Here is a 15,725-nt window from a genome sequence, read left to right as displayed (position 1 = left end):
CTTTGATGCATATATTGCGGGGAACCCAAATGCTATTTTAAGCAACGGGTTAAGAAATTATTTTGACTCAATGTATCCGAATATAGGACTTCATGATTTAGAAAAAGCGGCTAACATGCAACATAAAGAAGCATGCTATGCTTACGGGTTAGTAATGTTCGCTTCTCACCAAAGTGAGAACAAGAACATCGGGCTACAACTATTAAACAAAACGTTTCCACAAGTGACGGAGTCGGTAATTGGGGTAAGAAATGAGGTTTTTAGATTATTACGGGACTGTTGGACATTACGTAACCCTCGTCCCTTTGATGACGTTACAACACGCTGTCTTATCAACGGCCATAACGGTTATGTTGCACAAGACCAAGGATGGGAAGTAGTCCTAGTAAAACCAGAATGCATGACTTGTTTCTGGACGTATGAATTACGTGTCTTTATTGCCTTTGCCGAACGACTTGTGTACTAGCTAGAATTGTCTTCACAACTATCTTGTATCAAAGTTATTGTGTGCTATATTTCATGCTTTATGTAAAATAAGCGGTATTGTAAGTTTGTAATATATTGTATAAAAGTTTGAACGCGAAATATTATTACAATCAGTTTTTCATATAGAATTGTAGTAGTTGAATTGTATATTAGCTACTAAGTATGAACTTAACGGGTAGGTACTACCCGAATTTAAACTTATAAAATGCTAATATGAAGAAAAAGCTTTTATAAATGAGTTCATATTATGCTACGAAATACTATTAACTACTCTTAATATTCTGTATGATTAACTTGTTCCATTTAACTATTTTGAAGGAAATGGCACCGACTACTCGACACACCGTGAATATGAATGAAGAGGAATTCCGTACTTTTCTAGCTTCAAACATAGCCGCAGTACAGGCTGCGCTACATACCAACAATAACCTTGGATCTAGCAGTACAGGAAATCGTGTAGGATGCACCTACAAAGAATTCACTGCCTGCAAACCTTTGGAATTTGATGGAACCGAAGGACCGATCGGATTGAAACGGTGGACCGAGAAGGTTGAATCGGTGTTTGCCATAAGTAAGTGTACTGAAGAGGACAAAGTGAAGTACGCTACGCATACCTTCACAGGTTCTGCGTTAACATGGTGGAATACCTATCTAGAGCAAGTGGGACAAGATGATGCGTACGCACTACCGTGGTCAGCATTCAAGCACTTGATGAACGAGAAGTACCGTCCCAGAACCGAGGTCAATAAGCTCAAGACAGAACTTAGAGGGTTACGAACCCAAGGATTTGATATTACCACGTACGAAAGACGATTCACAGAATTGTGCCTATTGTGTCCGGGAGCATTCGAAGATGAGGAAGAGAAGATCGATGCGTTTGTGAAAGGATTACCGGAAAGAATCCAAGAAGATATAAGTTCACACGAGCCCGCCTCCATACAACAGGCATGTAGAATGGCTCACAAACTAGTGAACCAGATTGAAGAAAGAATTAAAGAACAGACTGCTGAAAAGGCCAATGTGAAGCAAGTCAAAAGAAAGTGGGAGGAAAACGGTGATAAGAATCACCAATACAACAACAACAGCAATTACAACAATAATCGCAACAATTATCCCAACAATCGCAACATCAATCGCAACTACAACAAACGGCCCAACAACAACAACAACAACAACAACAACAGCAACTACAACAATCATCCCAACAACAATAATAACTGCAACAACAACAACAATCAGAAGCAGCTATGCCAAAGGTGTGAAAAGAATCACTCGGGGTTCTGCACCAAATTTTGCAACAAGTGTAAAAGAAATGGTCATAGCGCGGCGAAGTGTGAGGTTTACGGACCAGGGGTTAATAGAACGAAAGGAACAAATGGTGTCGGAACGAGTAATGGCGGAGCAAGTAGTGTCGGAGCAAGTTATGCCAATGTAGTTTGTTATAAATGTGGAAAACCAGGCCACATTATTAGAAATTGCCCGAACCAGGAGAACACGAATGGACAAGGCCGTGGAAGAGTTTTCAATATTAATGCGGTAGAGGCACAGGAAGACCCGGAGCTTGTTACGGGTACGTTTCTTATTGACAATAAATCTGCTTACGTTTTATTTGATTCGGGTGCGGATAGAAGCTATATGAGTAGAGATTTTTGTGCTAAATTAAGTTGTCCATTGACGCCTTTGGATAGTAAATTTTTACTCGAATTAGCAAATGGTAAATTAATTTCAGCAGATAATATATGTCGGAATCGAGAAATTAAACTGGTTAGCGAAACATTTAAGATTGATTTGATACCAGTAGAGTTAGGGAGTTTTGATGTGATAATCGGTATGGACTGGTTGAAAGAAGTGAAAGCGGAGATCGTTTGTTACAAAAATGCAATTCGCATTATACGAGAAAAAGGAAAACCCTTAATGGTGTACGGAGAAAAGGGCAACACGAAGCTACATCTTATTAGTAATTTGAAGGCACAAAAACTAATAAGAAAAGGTTGCTATGCTGTTCTAGCACACGTCGAGAAAGTACAAACTGAAGAAAAGAGTATCAATGATGTTCCCATTGCAAAAGAATTTCCCGATGTATTTCCGAAAGAATTACCGGGATTACCCCCACATCGATCCGTTGAATTTCAAATAGATCTTGTACCAGGAGCTGCACCAATAGCTCGTGCTCCTTACAGACTCGCACCCAGCGAGATGAAAGAACTGCAAAGCCAATTACAAGAACTTTTAGAGCATGGTTTCATTCGACCAAGCACATCACCGTGGGGAGCTCCTGTTTTGTTTGTCAAGAAGAAAGATGGTACATTCAGGTTGTGTATCGACTACCGAGAGTTGAACAAACTTACCATCAAGAACCGCTACCCACTACCGAGAATCGACGACTTATTTGATCAACTACAAGGCTCGTCTGTTTATTCAAAGATTGACTTACGTTCCGGGTATCATCAAATGCGGGTGAAAGAAGATGATATTCCAAAGACTGCTTTCAGAACACGTTACGGTCATTACGAGTTTATGGTCATGCCGTTTGGTTTAACTAATGCACCAGCTGTGTTCATGGACCTTATGAACCGAGTGTGTGGACCATACCTTGACAAGTTTGTCATTGTTTTCATTGATGACATACTTATTTACTCAAAGAATGACCAAGAACACGGTGAACATTTGAGAAAGGTGTTAGAAGTATTGAGGAAGGAAGAATTGTACGCTAAGTTTTCAAAGTGTGCATTTTGGTTGGAAGAAGTTCAATTCCTCGGTCACATAGTGAACAAAGAAGGTATTAAGGTGGATCCGGCAAAGATAGAAACTGTTGAAAAGTGGGAAACCCCGAAAACTCCGAAACACATACGCCAGTTTTTAGGACTAGCTGGTTACTACAGAAGGTTCATCCAAGACTTTTCCAGAATAGCAAAACCCTTGACTGCATTAACGCATAAAGGGAAGAAATTTGAATGGAATGATGAACAAGAGAAAGCGTTTCAGTTATTGAAGAAAAAGCTAACTACGGCACCTATATTGTCATTGCCTGAAGGGAATGATGATTTTGTGATTTATTGTGATGCATCAAAGCAAGGTCTCGGTTGTGTATTAATGCAACGAACGAAGGTGATTGCTTATGCGTCTAGACAATTGAAGATTCACGAACAAAATTATACGACGCATGATTTGGAATTAGGCGCGGTTGTTTTTGCATTAAAGACTTGGAGGCACTACTTATATGGGGTCAAAAGTATTATATATACCGACCACAAAAGTCTTCAACACATATTTAATCAGAAACAACTGAATATGAGGCAGCGTAGGTGGATTGAATTATTGAATGATTACGACTTTGAGATTCGTTACCACCCGGGGAAGGCAAATGTGGTAGCCGATGCCTTGAGCAGGAAGGACAGAGAACCCATTCGAGTAAAATCTATGAATATAATGATTCATAATAACATTACTACTCAAATAAAGGAGGCGCAACAAGGAGTTTTAAAAGAGGGAAATTTAAAGGATGAAATACCCAAAGGATCGGAGAAGCATCTTAATATTCGGGAAGACGGAACCCGGTATAGGGCTGAAAGGATTTGGGTACCAAAATTTGGAGATATGAGAGAAATGGTACTTAGAGAAGCTCATAAAACCAGATACTCAATACATCCTGGAACGGGGAAGATGTACAAGGATCTCAAGAAACATTTTTGGTGGCCGGGTATGAAAGCCGATGTTGCTAAATATGTAGGAGAATGTTTGACGTGTTCTAAGGTCAAAGCTGAGCATCAGAAACCATCAGGTCTACTTCAACAACCCGAAATCCCGGAATGGAAATGGGAAAACATTATCATGGATTTCATCACTAAATTGCCAAGGACTGCAAGTGGTTTTGATACTATTTGGGTAATAGTTGATCGTCTCACCAAATCAGCACACTTCCTGCCAATAAGAGAAGATGACAAGATGGAGAAGTTAGCACGACTGTATTTGAAGGAAGTCGTCTCCAGACATGGAATACCAATCTCTATTATCTCTGATAGGGATGGCAGATTTATTTCAAGATTCTGGCAGACATTACAGCAAGCATTAGGAACTCGTCTAGACATGAGTACTGCCTATCATCCACAAACTGATGGGCAGAGCGAAAGGACGATACAAACGCTTGAAGATATGCTACGAGCATGTGTTATTGATTTCGGAAACAGTTGGGATCGACATCTACCGTTAGCAGAATTTTCCTACAACAACAGCTACCATTCAAGCATTGAGATGGCGCCGTTTGAAGCACTTTATGGTAGAAAGTGCAGGTCTCCGATTTGTTGGAGTGAAGTGGGGGATAGACAGATTACGGGTCCGGAGACTATACAAGAAACTACCGAGAAGATCATCCAAATTCAACAACGGTTGAAAACCGCCCAAAGTCGACAAAAGAGCTACGCTGACATTAAAAGAAAAGATATAGAATTTGAAATTGGAGAGATGGTCATGCTTAAAGTTGCACCTTGGAAAGGCGTTGTTCGATTTGGTAAACGAGGGAAATTAAATCCAAGGTATATTGGACCATTCAAGATTATTGATCGTGTCGGACCAGTAGCTTACCGACTAGAGTTACCTCAACAACTCGCGGCTGTACATAACACTTTCCACGTCTCGAATTTAAAGAAATGTTTTGCTAAAGAAGATCTCACTATTCCGTTAGATGAAATCCAAATCAACGAAAAACTTCAATTCATCGAAGAACCCGTCGAAATAATGGATCGTGAGGTTAAAAGACTTAAGCAAAACAAGATACCAATTGTTAAGGTTCGATGGAATGCTCGTAGAGGACCCGAGTTCACCTGGGAGCGTGAAGATCAGATGAAGAAGAAATACCCGCATCTATTTCCAGAAGATTTGTCAACACCTTCAACAGCTTAAAATTTCGGGACGAAATTTATTTAACGGGTAGGTACTGTAGTGACCCGAACTTTTCCATGTTTATATACATTAATTGAGATTGATGTTTACATGATTAAATGTTTCCAACATGTTAAGCAATCAAACTTGTTAAGACTTGATTAATTGAAATATGTTTCATATAGACAATTGACCACCCAAGTTGACCGGTGATTCACGAACGTTAAAACTTGTAAAAACTATATGATGACATATATATGGATATATATATAGTTAACATGATACTATGATAAGTAAACATATCATTAAGTATATTAACAATGAACTACATATGTAAAAACAAGACTACTAACTTAATGATTTTTAAACGAGACATATATGTAACGATTATCGTTGTAAAGACGTTTAATGTATATATATCATATTAAGAGATATTCATACATGATAATATCATGATAATATAATAATTTAAAATCTCATTTGATATTATAAACATTGGGTTAACAACATTTAACAAGATCGTTAACCTAAAGGTTTCAAAACAACACTTACATGTAACGACTAACGATGACTTAACGAATCAGTTAAAATGTATATACATGTAGTGTTTTAATATGTATTTATACACTTTTGGAAGACTTAAATACACTTATCAAAATACTTCTACTTAACAAAAATGCTTACAATTACATCCTCGTTCAGTTTCATCAACAATTCTACTCGTATGCACCCGTATTCGTACTCGTACAATACACAGCTTTTAGATGTATGTACTATTGGTATATACACTCCAATGATCAGCTCTTAGCAGCCCATGTGAGTCATCTAACACATGTGGGAACCATCATTTGGCAACTAGCAAGAAATATCTCATAAAATTACAAAAATATGAGTAATCATTCATGACTTATTTACATGAAAACAAAATTTCATATCCTTTATATCTAATCCATACACCAACGACCAAAAACACCTACAAACACTTTCATTCTTCAATTTTCTTCATCTAATTGATCTCTCTCAAGTTCTATCTTCAAGTTCTAAGTGTTCTTCATATATTCTACAAGTTCTAGTTACATAAAATCAAGAATACTTTCAAGTTTGCTAGCTCATTTCCAATCTTGTAAGGTGATCATCCAACCTCAAGAAATCTTTGTTTCTTACAGTAGGTTATCATTCTAATACAAGGTAATAATCATATTCAAACTTTGGTTCAATTTCTATAACTATAACAATCTTATTTCAAGTGATGATCTTACTTGAACTTGTTTTCGTGTCATGATTCTGCTTCAAGAACTTCGAGCCATCCAAGGATCCGTTGAAGCTAGATCCATTTTTCTCTTTTCCAGTAGGTTTATCCAAGGAACTTAAGGTAGTAATGATGTTCATAACATCATTCGATTCATACATATAAAGCTATCTTATTCGAAGGTTTAAACTTGTAATCACTAGAACATAGTTTAGTTAATTCTAAACTTGTTCGCAAACAAAAGTTAATCCTTCTAACTTGACTTTTAAAATCAACTAAACACATGTTCTATATCTATATGATATGCTAACTTAATGATTTAAAACCTGGAAACACAAAAAACACCGTAAAACCGGATTTACGCCGTCGTAGTAACACCGCGGGCTGTTTTGGGTTAGTTAATTAAAAACTATGATAAACTTTGATTTAAAAGTTGTTATTCTGAGAAAATGATTGTTATTATGAACATGAAACTATATCCAAAAATTATGGTTAAACTCAAAGTGGAAGTATGGTTTCTAAAATGGTCATCTAGACGTCGTTCTTTCGACTGAAATGACTACCTTTACAAAAATGACTTGTAACTTATTTTTCCGACTATAAACCTATACTTTTTCTGTTTAGATTCATAAAATAGAGTTCAATATGAAACCATAGCAATTTGATTCACTCAAAACGGATTTAAAATGAAGAAGTTATGGGTAAAACAAGATTGGATAATTTTTCTCATTTTAGCTACGTGAAAATTGGTAACAAATCTATTCCAACCATAACTTAATCAACTTGTATTGTATATTATGTAATCTTGAGATACCATAGACACGTATACAATGTTTCGACCTATCATGTCGACACATCTATATATATTTCGGAACAACCATAGACACTCTATATGTGAATGTTGGAGTTAGCTATACAGGGTTGAGGTTGGTTCCAAAATATATATAGTTTGAGTTGTGATCAATACTGAGATACGTATACACTGGGTCGTGGATTGATTCAAGATAATATTTATCGATTTATTTCTGTACATCTAATTGTGGACAACTAGTTGTAGGTTACTAACGAGGACAGCTGACTTAATAAACTTAAAACATCAAAATATATTAAAAGTGTTGTAAATATATTTTGAACATACTTTGATATATATGTATATATTGTTATAGGTTCGTGAATCAACCAGTGGCCAAGTCTTACTTCCCGACGAAGTAAAAATCTGTGAAAGTGAGTTATAGTCCCACTTTTAAAATCTAATATTTTTGGGATGAGAATACATGCAGGTTTTATAAATGATTTACAAAATAGACACAAGTACGTGAAACTACATTCTATGGTTGAATTATCGAAATCGAATATGCCCCTTTTTATTAAGTCTGGTAATCTAAGAATTAGGGAACAGACACCCTAATTGACGCGAATCCTAAAGATAGATCTATCGGGCCCAACAAGCCCCATCCAAAGTACCGGATGCTTTAGTACTTCGAAATTTATATCATATCCGAAGGGTGTCCCGGAATGATGGGGATATTCTTATATATGCATCTTGTTAATGTCGGTTACCAGGTGTTCACCATATGAATGATTTTTATCTCTATGTATGGGATGTGTATTGAAATATGAAATCTTGTGGTCTATTGTTACGATTTGATATATATAGGTTAAACCTATAACTCACCAACATTTTAGTTGACGTTTAAAGCATGTTTATTCTCAGGTGAATACTAAGAGCTTCCGCTGTTGCATACTAAAATAAGGACAAGATTTGGAGTCCATGTTTGTATGATATTGTGTAAAAACTGCATTCCAGAAACTGATTTCGATGTAACATATTTGTATTGTAAACCATTATGTAATGGTCGTGTGTAAACAGGATATTTTAGATTATCATTATTTGATAATCTACGTAAAGCTTTTTAAACCTTTATTTATGAAATAAAGGTTATGGTTTGTTTTAAAAATGAATGCAGTCTTTGAAAAACGTCTCATATAGAGGTCAAAACCTCGCAACGAAATCAATTAATATGGAACGTTTTTAATCAATAAGAACGGGACATTTCAAGGTCCCCATTTACTTGCATACTATCGGGTTTCGGGTTTCCCCACGGGTAAACGGGTATACCCAATTATTCATTCTGTATTTATTTTTCAATAAGTTACCAAATCAAAATATCGAAAAAAAACTTAACTGCTTCATGTTTAAAGTATTACAAAATATCACATACAAAAAGTTGATTGAAAAGTTTCTAAAATACTCAAATACACAAAGTATATAAAAGGGCTAAGCCAAAAATAGGCTACAAACTTACACAAATGTACCGATGTCGCCCACAAACCCATTTTCGTCATACTGTCGCCTACAAACTTTCAAAAAGTGTACCATTGTAAACAAAAACTTTCAAAAAGTGTACCAATGTAAACAAAAATGACTTGCTACCGGCTAAACTGGTTAAAATCAACACGTGTCGTTCGTAGATTGAATCTTAATTCTTAAATATATATATATATATATATATATATATATATATATATATATATATATATATATATATATATATCAGGTCAAAATTAGTATGTAACAGGTCAAAACTATAAAATGTTGATATTAGCACATTTTTTGAAAATTTGTAGGCGATAGTAGGACGAAAATGGGTTTGTGGGCGACATCGGTACATTTGTGTAAGTTTGTAGCCTATTTTTGACTTTAACCCTATGTAAAATATCACATCTTGAAAACTTGTTGTATATGATTATATTGAATAAAATTATACTCGTTTTCAAAACAAATAAGAGAAATCTTTCGTACATTAACAATATAATACTAGTACTAAAATTTTACATAAAAATTATTATTAAAATTCCTCGAGCTGGGTATACGGGTATGCGGGTCGGGTAAACGGGTTTGTATCCAAAACCATACCCGAACCCCGAATTTTTTTTTTTAACCATCCCCATACCCGTCCCATAACCCGACGGACTCAGGTCAGACCCGACCCAATTATAACGGGTTTCGAGTTGCCCATCGGGTGCGGGTTATTTTTTCATCCCTACTCGGTGGTTAGAAATCGTTTGTGTTAAGTTAGGGTTTCATTGTACCGCTGAGATTTTCATTATCTAACATACTATATTTGATATTGATACCCAATCTGCCAATATCTAACACTGTATAAGGCTTAGAGTCCATTGTCTCTTTGTCGTCTCATCATATCTCCACATCCACAATCTCATAACTACATTAGAAATAAGAATGTCGTTTGCAACCACAAATGAAGTTGCTTACTAATTTGACCATAACTCTTAAATTAACACTGTAGCCACTATTATCTTCCCTTAATAATATTTTTTTTAGTAAATATACATATTTGATGAGTTTTTAAAAGTAATAATCGATAATTGATGGTAAAATTGATTTATTACTATGCGGTTAAATACAAGTTTTTTTTAAAGAAAGCTATTTTTTGAAAGTACGTGTTCGCATTCATGTTCACATAAAACATCGAACACTAACATTACCTAAATCGGTCAAGGACAAAGTATGAGGAGGTAGAATGTTGAGTGTCATACCCTCTACTAAAGAGTTGAGGGACTACTTTATAAAGACCTCCGACAAACACATAAGTATAGCACTTTACATACCTCGGTATATTGTTCAAAGATAGTTCAAATAGATCATTGAATCTGGTCAATCAGACGTGTCAAAATCTTAAGTAGTAACTCAATTACATCTTGATCTATTCATTTAAATTCAATTTCTTCGCAAACAAATAATAAAAAAGTAGCACTTTGCATACATGTTCACTGGTTCTTTATTCAGCAGGGGCACATTTCTAATCCAAAATGAATGAACACTATTATTACATTACAATGTTAGAATGCTAGATTAAAACATCATACCGATTTCCAAGAAGAAACAGAGAAAACTGGTATATCTTTCCAATCAATAAGCAAACAACCACCATCAACACGAATCGAACACGCATTCCCACAATCAGAGCTAGTAATAAGCGATTTCGCTTCAGAAACTGACTCATCGCTTACTTCAATCTCCACCATACCAAATCGAGCAAAAAACAATCTCCAAACATCAACACCAATGTGTCTAACTGTCCTCTCATCTCCATCAGCTGCCACAATATTACGTATTGATTGGCCAAAATATATCGACTCACATACCTTTCTGTATCGATCATCATCGGCCATACAATATGACATACAGTCAAAAAGTGCACCATAGAAGAACATAGCTTCGGTGAAACGGTTTTCAAATGTTGGTGTTGTATGGTTTGCTTCTATCTCAATCATCACAGTTATACATGGATTAATTTTTCGTATTACACTCATTAGGTATTCGAGGCTATTTGGTTTTGAGATTAGAGTTGAGAAAAAGAATGGTGCACAAACGGCTACCTTTTCGTCTTCATTAAGTTCTAGAAGCTTTGTGTTGAAATCGAGTATATCGGCTACCATAACTACCTTGTAACTAAATGGGATGTTCATCGACTTTGCAAACTCGGCAAGACTCGTCCCTGTAAAAAAAAGAACTTTTAAGATGTAGATTACTGGAAACACTGATTTGCCTCCCAAATTATATCAAGAGTTTTTTTGGTTTAGATGAAATCACACCAACTAGTTGGCCACACAAGAGACAATTATATCAATAGTCCTTTTGGTTTAGATGAAATCACACCAACTAATTGGCCACACAAGAGACAATTATATCAATAGTCCTTTTGGTTTCCATGAAATCACACCAACTTTGTGGTTTTAATAAAATTACACCAATCATCCTTATCTTTCAAGAATTACACTGATCATCCCTGACTTATATAGAAGTGTACGTTGATGGTCCTGACTTATTATAAATGTGCATTTATAGGAGGGACCATCAACGCAGACTTTTAGGTAAGTCGGGAAAGATCAGTGTAATTATCGTAATTTTTAAAAGAAAAGAACGATTGGTGTAATTCCATGAAAACTAGAGGGACTATAGACAGTGGCGAAACTTGAACCGGATTACAGAACCTAGAAAAAATCATTAACAGGGTTAAACAATAAAAATTCTTATTTTTATTAAAATAAAAATAATTAGTGTAAATTTTTTTCCCTAAATTCGGATGGGGCGGGTGCCCCGAGCAATGAAGTACCGCCACTGACTATCGATGTAATTTTCAAAAGATAAGGATGGTTGATAACCACGACGACTATTGGTTTAATTTACTCGCCACACAATTATCTACAATGCTAAAAAGTGCACTTTGATATTCATATATCTAGTAATACAACTTTTGCACGCCAATTCAACCCCAGCCCATTTTGACACCCTCTAAAGATGACCCATTTCAAAGAACATTAATTTATGATAATTGGAAAAACTATTTACACTTTTTGTGAGAAGAAATTGTTGGTTAACTCAAGATTAGGACTAACCGGTATCTTTGATCTTCGATTCGGCTCTTGTACAAACAGCAGTTATCTTAAATAGATCCAGATCCCATTCTTGATTCGCAAGATTTTGCAACATTACTTTGTATTTCAAACCACACCTTATATCAAGATCAATTAAATGAACTTGTCTAGATCCTTTTATCTTTTCAATTATCGAATAAACTGCACCGTACAGACAAATTCCCAACAATGGAACGTTCTGATGAAACGATAAAACGCATTTATCGACGCTCATCGAAGCTTCATGAAGATCGATCATTTCTTTAATTTCAGATACGTTACACGACACTTTACCTGTCTCCTTGTTTATTTTTTCACAAATCGCTGCAGAAAAATAATAAACTAATCTTTCAACAGGGTTACCTTCATCAGAAGACATGTTATTACATGTTTCAATGAGTTGACTTGCACTGTCAAACTGGAGTTGACTGGTTTTTTCAACTGAAGCTAGAAGAGTAATTAGTAGTTCAATATCTTTAGCTTCATCATATGATTGCCCAGATGCAAACACAGCAAACGGATGCGCCAGGTCAGCGATTTCATCGATTTTTGAAGAATAATATTCGATAAACAACTGACTCGCCAACTCGATTCTTGCATTTGTTGATAATGTTTTATCTTTTACCTTAACGGTTTTAATATTGCAGCTTGAAACATGAACCGTTTCGTCATCAACTTTACTTGATACGTTATCACAAGATGAATCTTTTGTACACTTTATGATGCCCCGATAAAGTGCAGAAGAAAAATCGACATAAAGATTATCAAAATCGAGCCTTGACCCGTTATCAGAGCAATTGGGTCCCAAAAAGTCAGAAGAATGTTCATCATCTGCATGTTTACCATGATCAACTTTCTTGGAAGGAAACATTACTAGCTTATTGCAACACAATTTTAAAAACATGGTAACATTTAAATACAGCTTAATTCTGTCATAGATATAAACAATGTTATCGATTTATTCAATGGTGTTTAGATTCTCATAGTAATCAGCCAGCATAATATGACAAGTCTATCAAATTTATTATCATCATAGTAATACACTTGCAAGAAGTTGGTTTGATCGAACAATTGTCTACAGATAACTTCGATTAACTATGAATAGACATAACATCACAAAAGCAACATGAATAACAAATAATCGAAGGTAGAACTGATAAGAATCCAAAAATACGAACAGATTACAAAGGAGGTTCGATAAGATATAAATTAGCTACTCGAATAGCCATTGTTTGCATCACGAAACAGAGTAAATTAATAGAGTTTAGCATCCATAACTTGAAAAGAAAAGCTAACAATCAAACATATGTTATAGCAATTCCTAACTTACTAAATGGATAATATAAAACACGTTTTGCTATAGGACGAACATCACGTATTTATTAAACTTACAATTCTCGTAAGAATTTGGTGACACAATTTCTAACTTTTCTTGCATACCAAATACTTTGGCCAACTTTAGTAAAATTACTGAGTTCTTCACACAAGTCTCCATAGTAGAAATCTTTTGCTTCAACATCCACTGGTATTTTACTGAACAAAGTCACAAATTCTTCATCTTTGTCAATAATTCCCTTCTTACGAAGAATTTTCGCGTCATCAATCGTATGGATCAAGCGTTTCATTAGGAACACGTACGACGATATATACTTCATTGCATCATAACAACAATTCTCCATTGCAACAAGGTTTCTCAACCCAATTTCCATGAGATCATGATGTGTTAAAGCCGGGATTATTAGTATACCATTGTTAAACTTTACTTCTAAGACGCTTCGAGAGTTGCTTTTCTTGATCTCGGTTCCTCGCTTATCAAGTTGAGTTGCGGTTGGCATGTTTTGGGACCGTAGTTCTAGTTGTGGTTGGAAGATGTGCGTTTTAGGTATAAACGATTGGTGAACTAGATCAAGTAGATGGTGGATTTCTTGCCCGTATTTGTCTTGAACATTGTGCAAGTCGTCGGGAACTGTCTTTTTGAAAAAACGAAAAGACAGTTCGACCAACGAGTAATCACCACATTGCTTAGGCGTAGGCGTAAGGTTGAACAAATGTTGAAGAACGAAAAAAGGGATTTGATTTTCAAGTAAAATCAAGTCGCGCCTTAATTGAGAAAACACGTGGTATGTACCGAGATATGGGTCCCCTCTTCGTCGAATACCTTTACAACAAGATTTGTAAAAAAGCTCAATAACGAAACAACCATCGATCAACATCATTTCAACGAACTCGTCACTGTTCATATGAATTTCTTCCCCATAGCAGTTTCGCGCTCGATCCTCCCCTTGTTTTAAAACCTCAACACACTTTTGTAAGCGTGTTTCCACATTTATGGCACGCGAGAGAAGTGTGTTGAAATATTGCCATTTTCTTTCTTCCGTGGCCTTTAACTTCTCATTGCCATGATGATAAGGGCCAATAGAGACCACTTGCGGAAAATATTTCCGTTCATTCTCCAAATAAAAACGCTCGGGAACTTTGCATATACGACCAGATTCAGTTACGTTCGCCATTTTCTTCTTGATGGATGAAACAAGATTCACAAATTGTTCATCTAGTACGATCTCTTTCGAAGCTCGACTATGCGATCCATGAATATCTAAGTCCATGTTCGTGTCTTTTGTAAAGAACTAAATCTAAATCTACCATTTTTATTAGGTTGCAAGTGTAACAAATAAGACAAGAGAAGAATAAAAGATAACTTGCCCTTAATGGCAAAATAAAATAGATAACTTACATGAAAATATATGTTTTATATTCTTCAAATAGCATCTTATGTAGACTTGAACTATCATATTACAAAAGATTTAGATCCTTGCTTTTTATAGTCATGTAACAATATTACCATAGTACATGACATCTCTAATATCTACTATGACTTGCATTTATAATGGGTAAAAATTTGTTCATGGAACATAGTTTTAACCCACAACATATGGTGATTGCACCGTCGAAAACAAAGCCAACTGTTAAGAATCAAAGTAAAATAATTAGAGTTAAGGGGATCAGAACTTATTCATCATCTCCCTCTTATTTGACAACAAAGCACAGCAATTCACAGCAAGGCTACAACGGCTAGTAAATATTCACAGCTAGCTTTCCTCAATTAGGAAATCGTTTCCTTGTTTAGGATATAGAACCGTTTAATACATCTTGTATATAAAGGGTCCTTTGTAATCACATTATGTATCAATTCAAGTTCTTATCTCTCAATAAAACCGATCAATACATATGCAATTACTTGTTATTTCAATTAAAATGATGGCATCAGAGCAGTGATTGATGTTCCTGGCAAACACGTTTTTTTTCCTCATCATTTACCAAATTTTTTTCTCTCTGATTGGCCATCATGTCTGGAGAAGACGACAGCCATAATCAGAACAACCAACTCATCACAAAATTAACTAGTCAGTTGGCTAGATTACTTCAAACCAACAATGATAACCAATCACAAAGATTACCTGATTCGTTAAAAATCAGTGTTAATCTCAATAACTCCAATTTTTCCCTATGGTCCAGGATGATTAAGGTTGCCATCGGAGGTAAATCCGAGACCCTCCTTAATCATCTTTGTGACGTCCCGTACAAAACCATCGTGTACGATTCGTCAAAAACAGGATCTTTACATGGTCAAACACTACATGCTGTTTCATTCATAAAAAGATATTGTTTA

At 35.5% G+C, this 15,725-nt stretch overlaps 2 protein-coding genes across 2 annotated transcripts; both read right to left on the bottom strand.

The window, feature by feature from the left end:
• Positions 1-10,498: 10,498 nt before the first annotated feature.
• LOC139854918 (DELLA protein GAI1-like) lies at positions 10,499-12,926 on the bottom strand. Its single transcript, XM_071844190.1, has 2 exons — positions 12,038-12,926; positions 10,499-11,136 (listed from the first exon to the last, which is right to left on the bottom strand). Exons 1-2 carry the CDS (start codon positions 12,924-12,926, stop codon positions 10,499-10,501), a joined length of 1,527 nt encoding a protein of 508 aa, XP_071700291.1.
• A 517-nt stretch (positions 12,927-13,443) lies between these two features.
• On the bottom strand, positions 13,444-14,661 carry LOC139856202 (UPF0481 protein At3g47200-like). The gene has a single exon (XM_071845455.1). It carries the CDS (start codon positions 14,659-14,661, stop codon positions 13,444-13,446), a length of 1,218 nt encoding a protein of 405 aa, XP_071701556.1.
• Positions 14,662-15,725: the final 1,064 nt, after the last annotated feature.

This window comes from Rutidosis leptorrhynchoides, chromosome 6, assembly GCF_046630445.1.
Source record: "Rutidosis leptorrhynchoides isolate AG116_Rl617_1_P2 chromosome 6, CSIRO_AGI_Rlap_v1, whole genome shotgun sequence".
In the NCBI taxonomy this organism is placed as follows: Eukaryota; Viridiplantae; Streptophyta; class Magnoliopsida; order Asterales; family Asteraceae; genus Rutidosis; species Rutidosis leptorrhynchoides.
The sequence above is the reverse complement of the archived record's forward strand: the minus strand, read 5'-3'. Positions and strand labels throughout refer to the sequence as shown.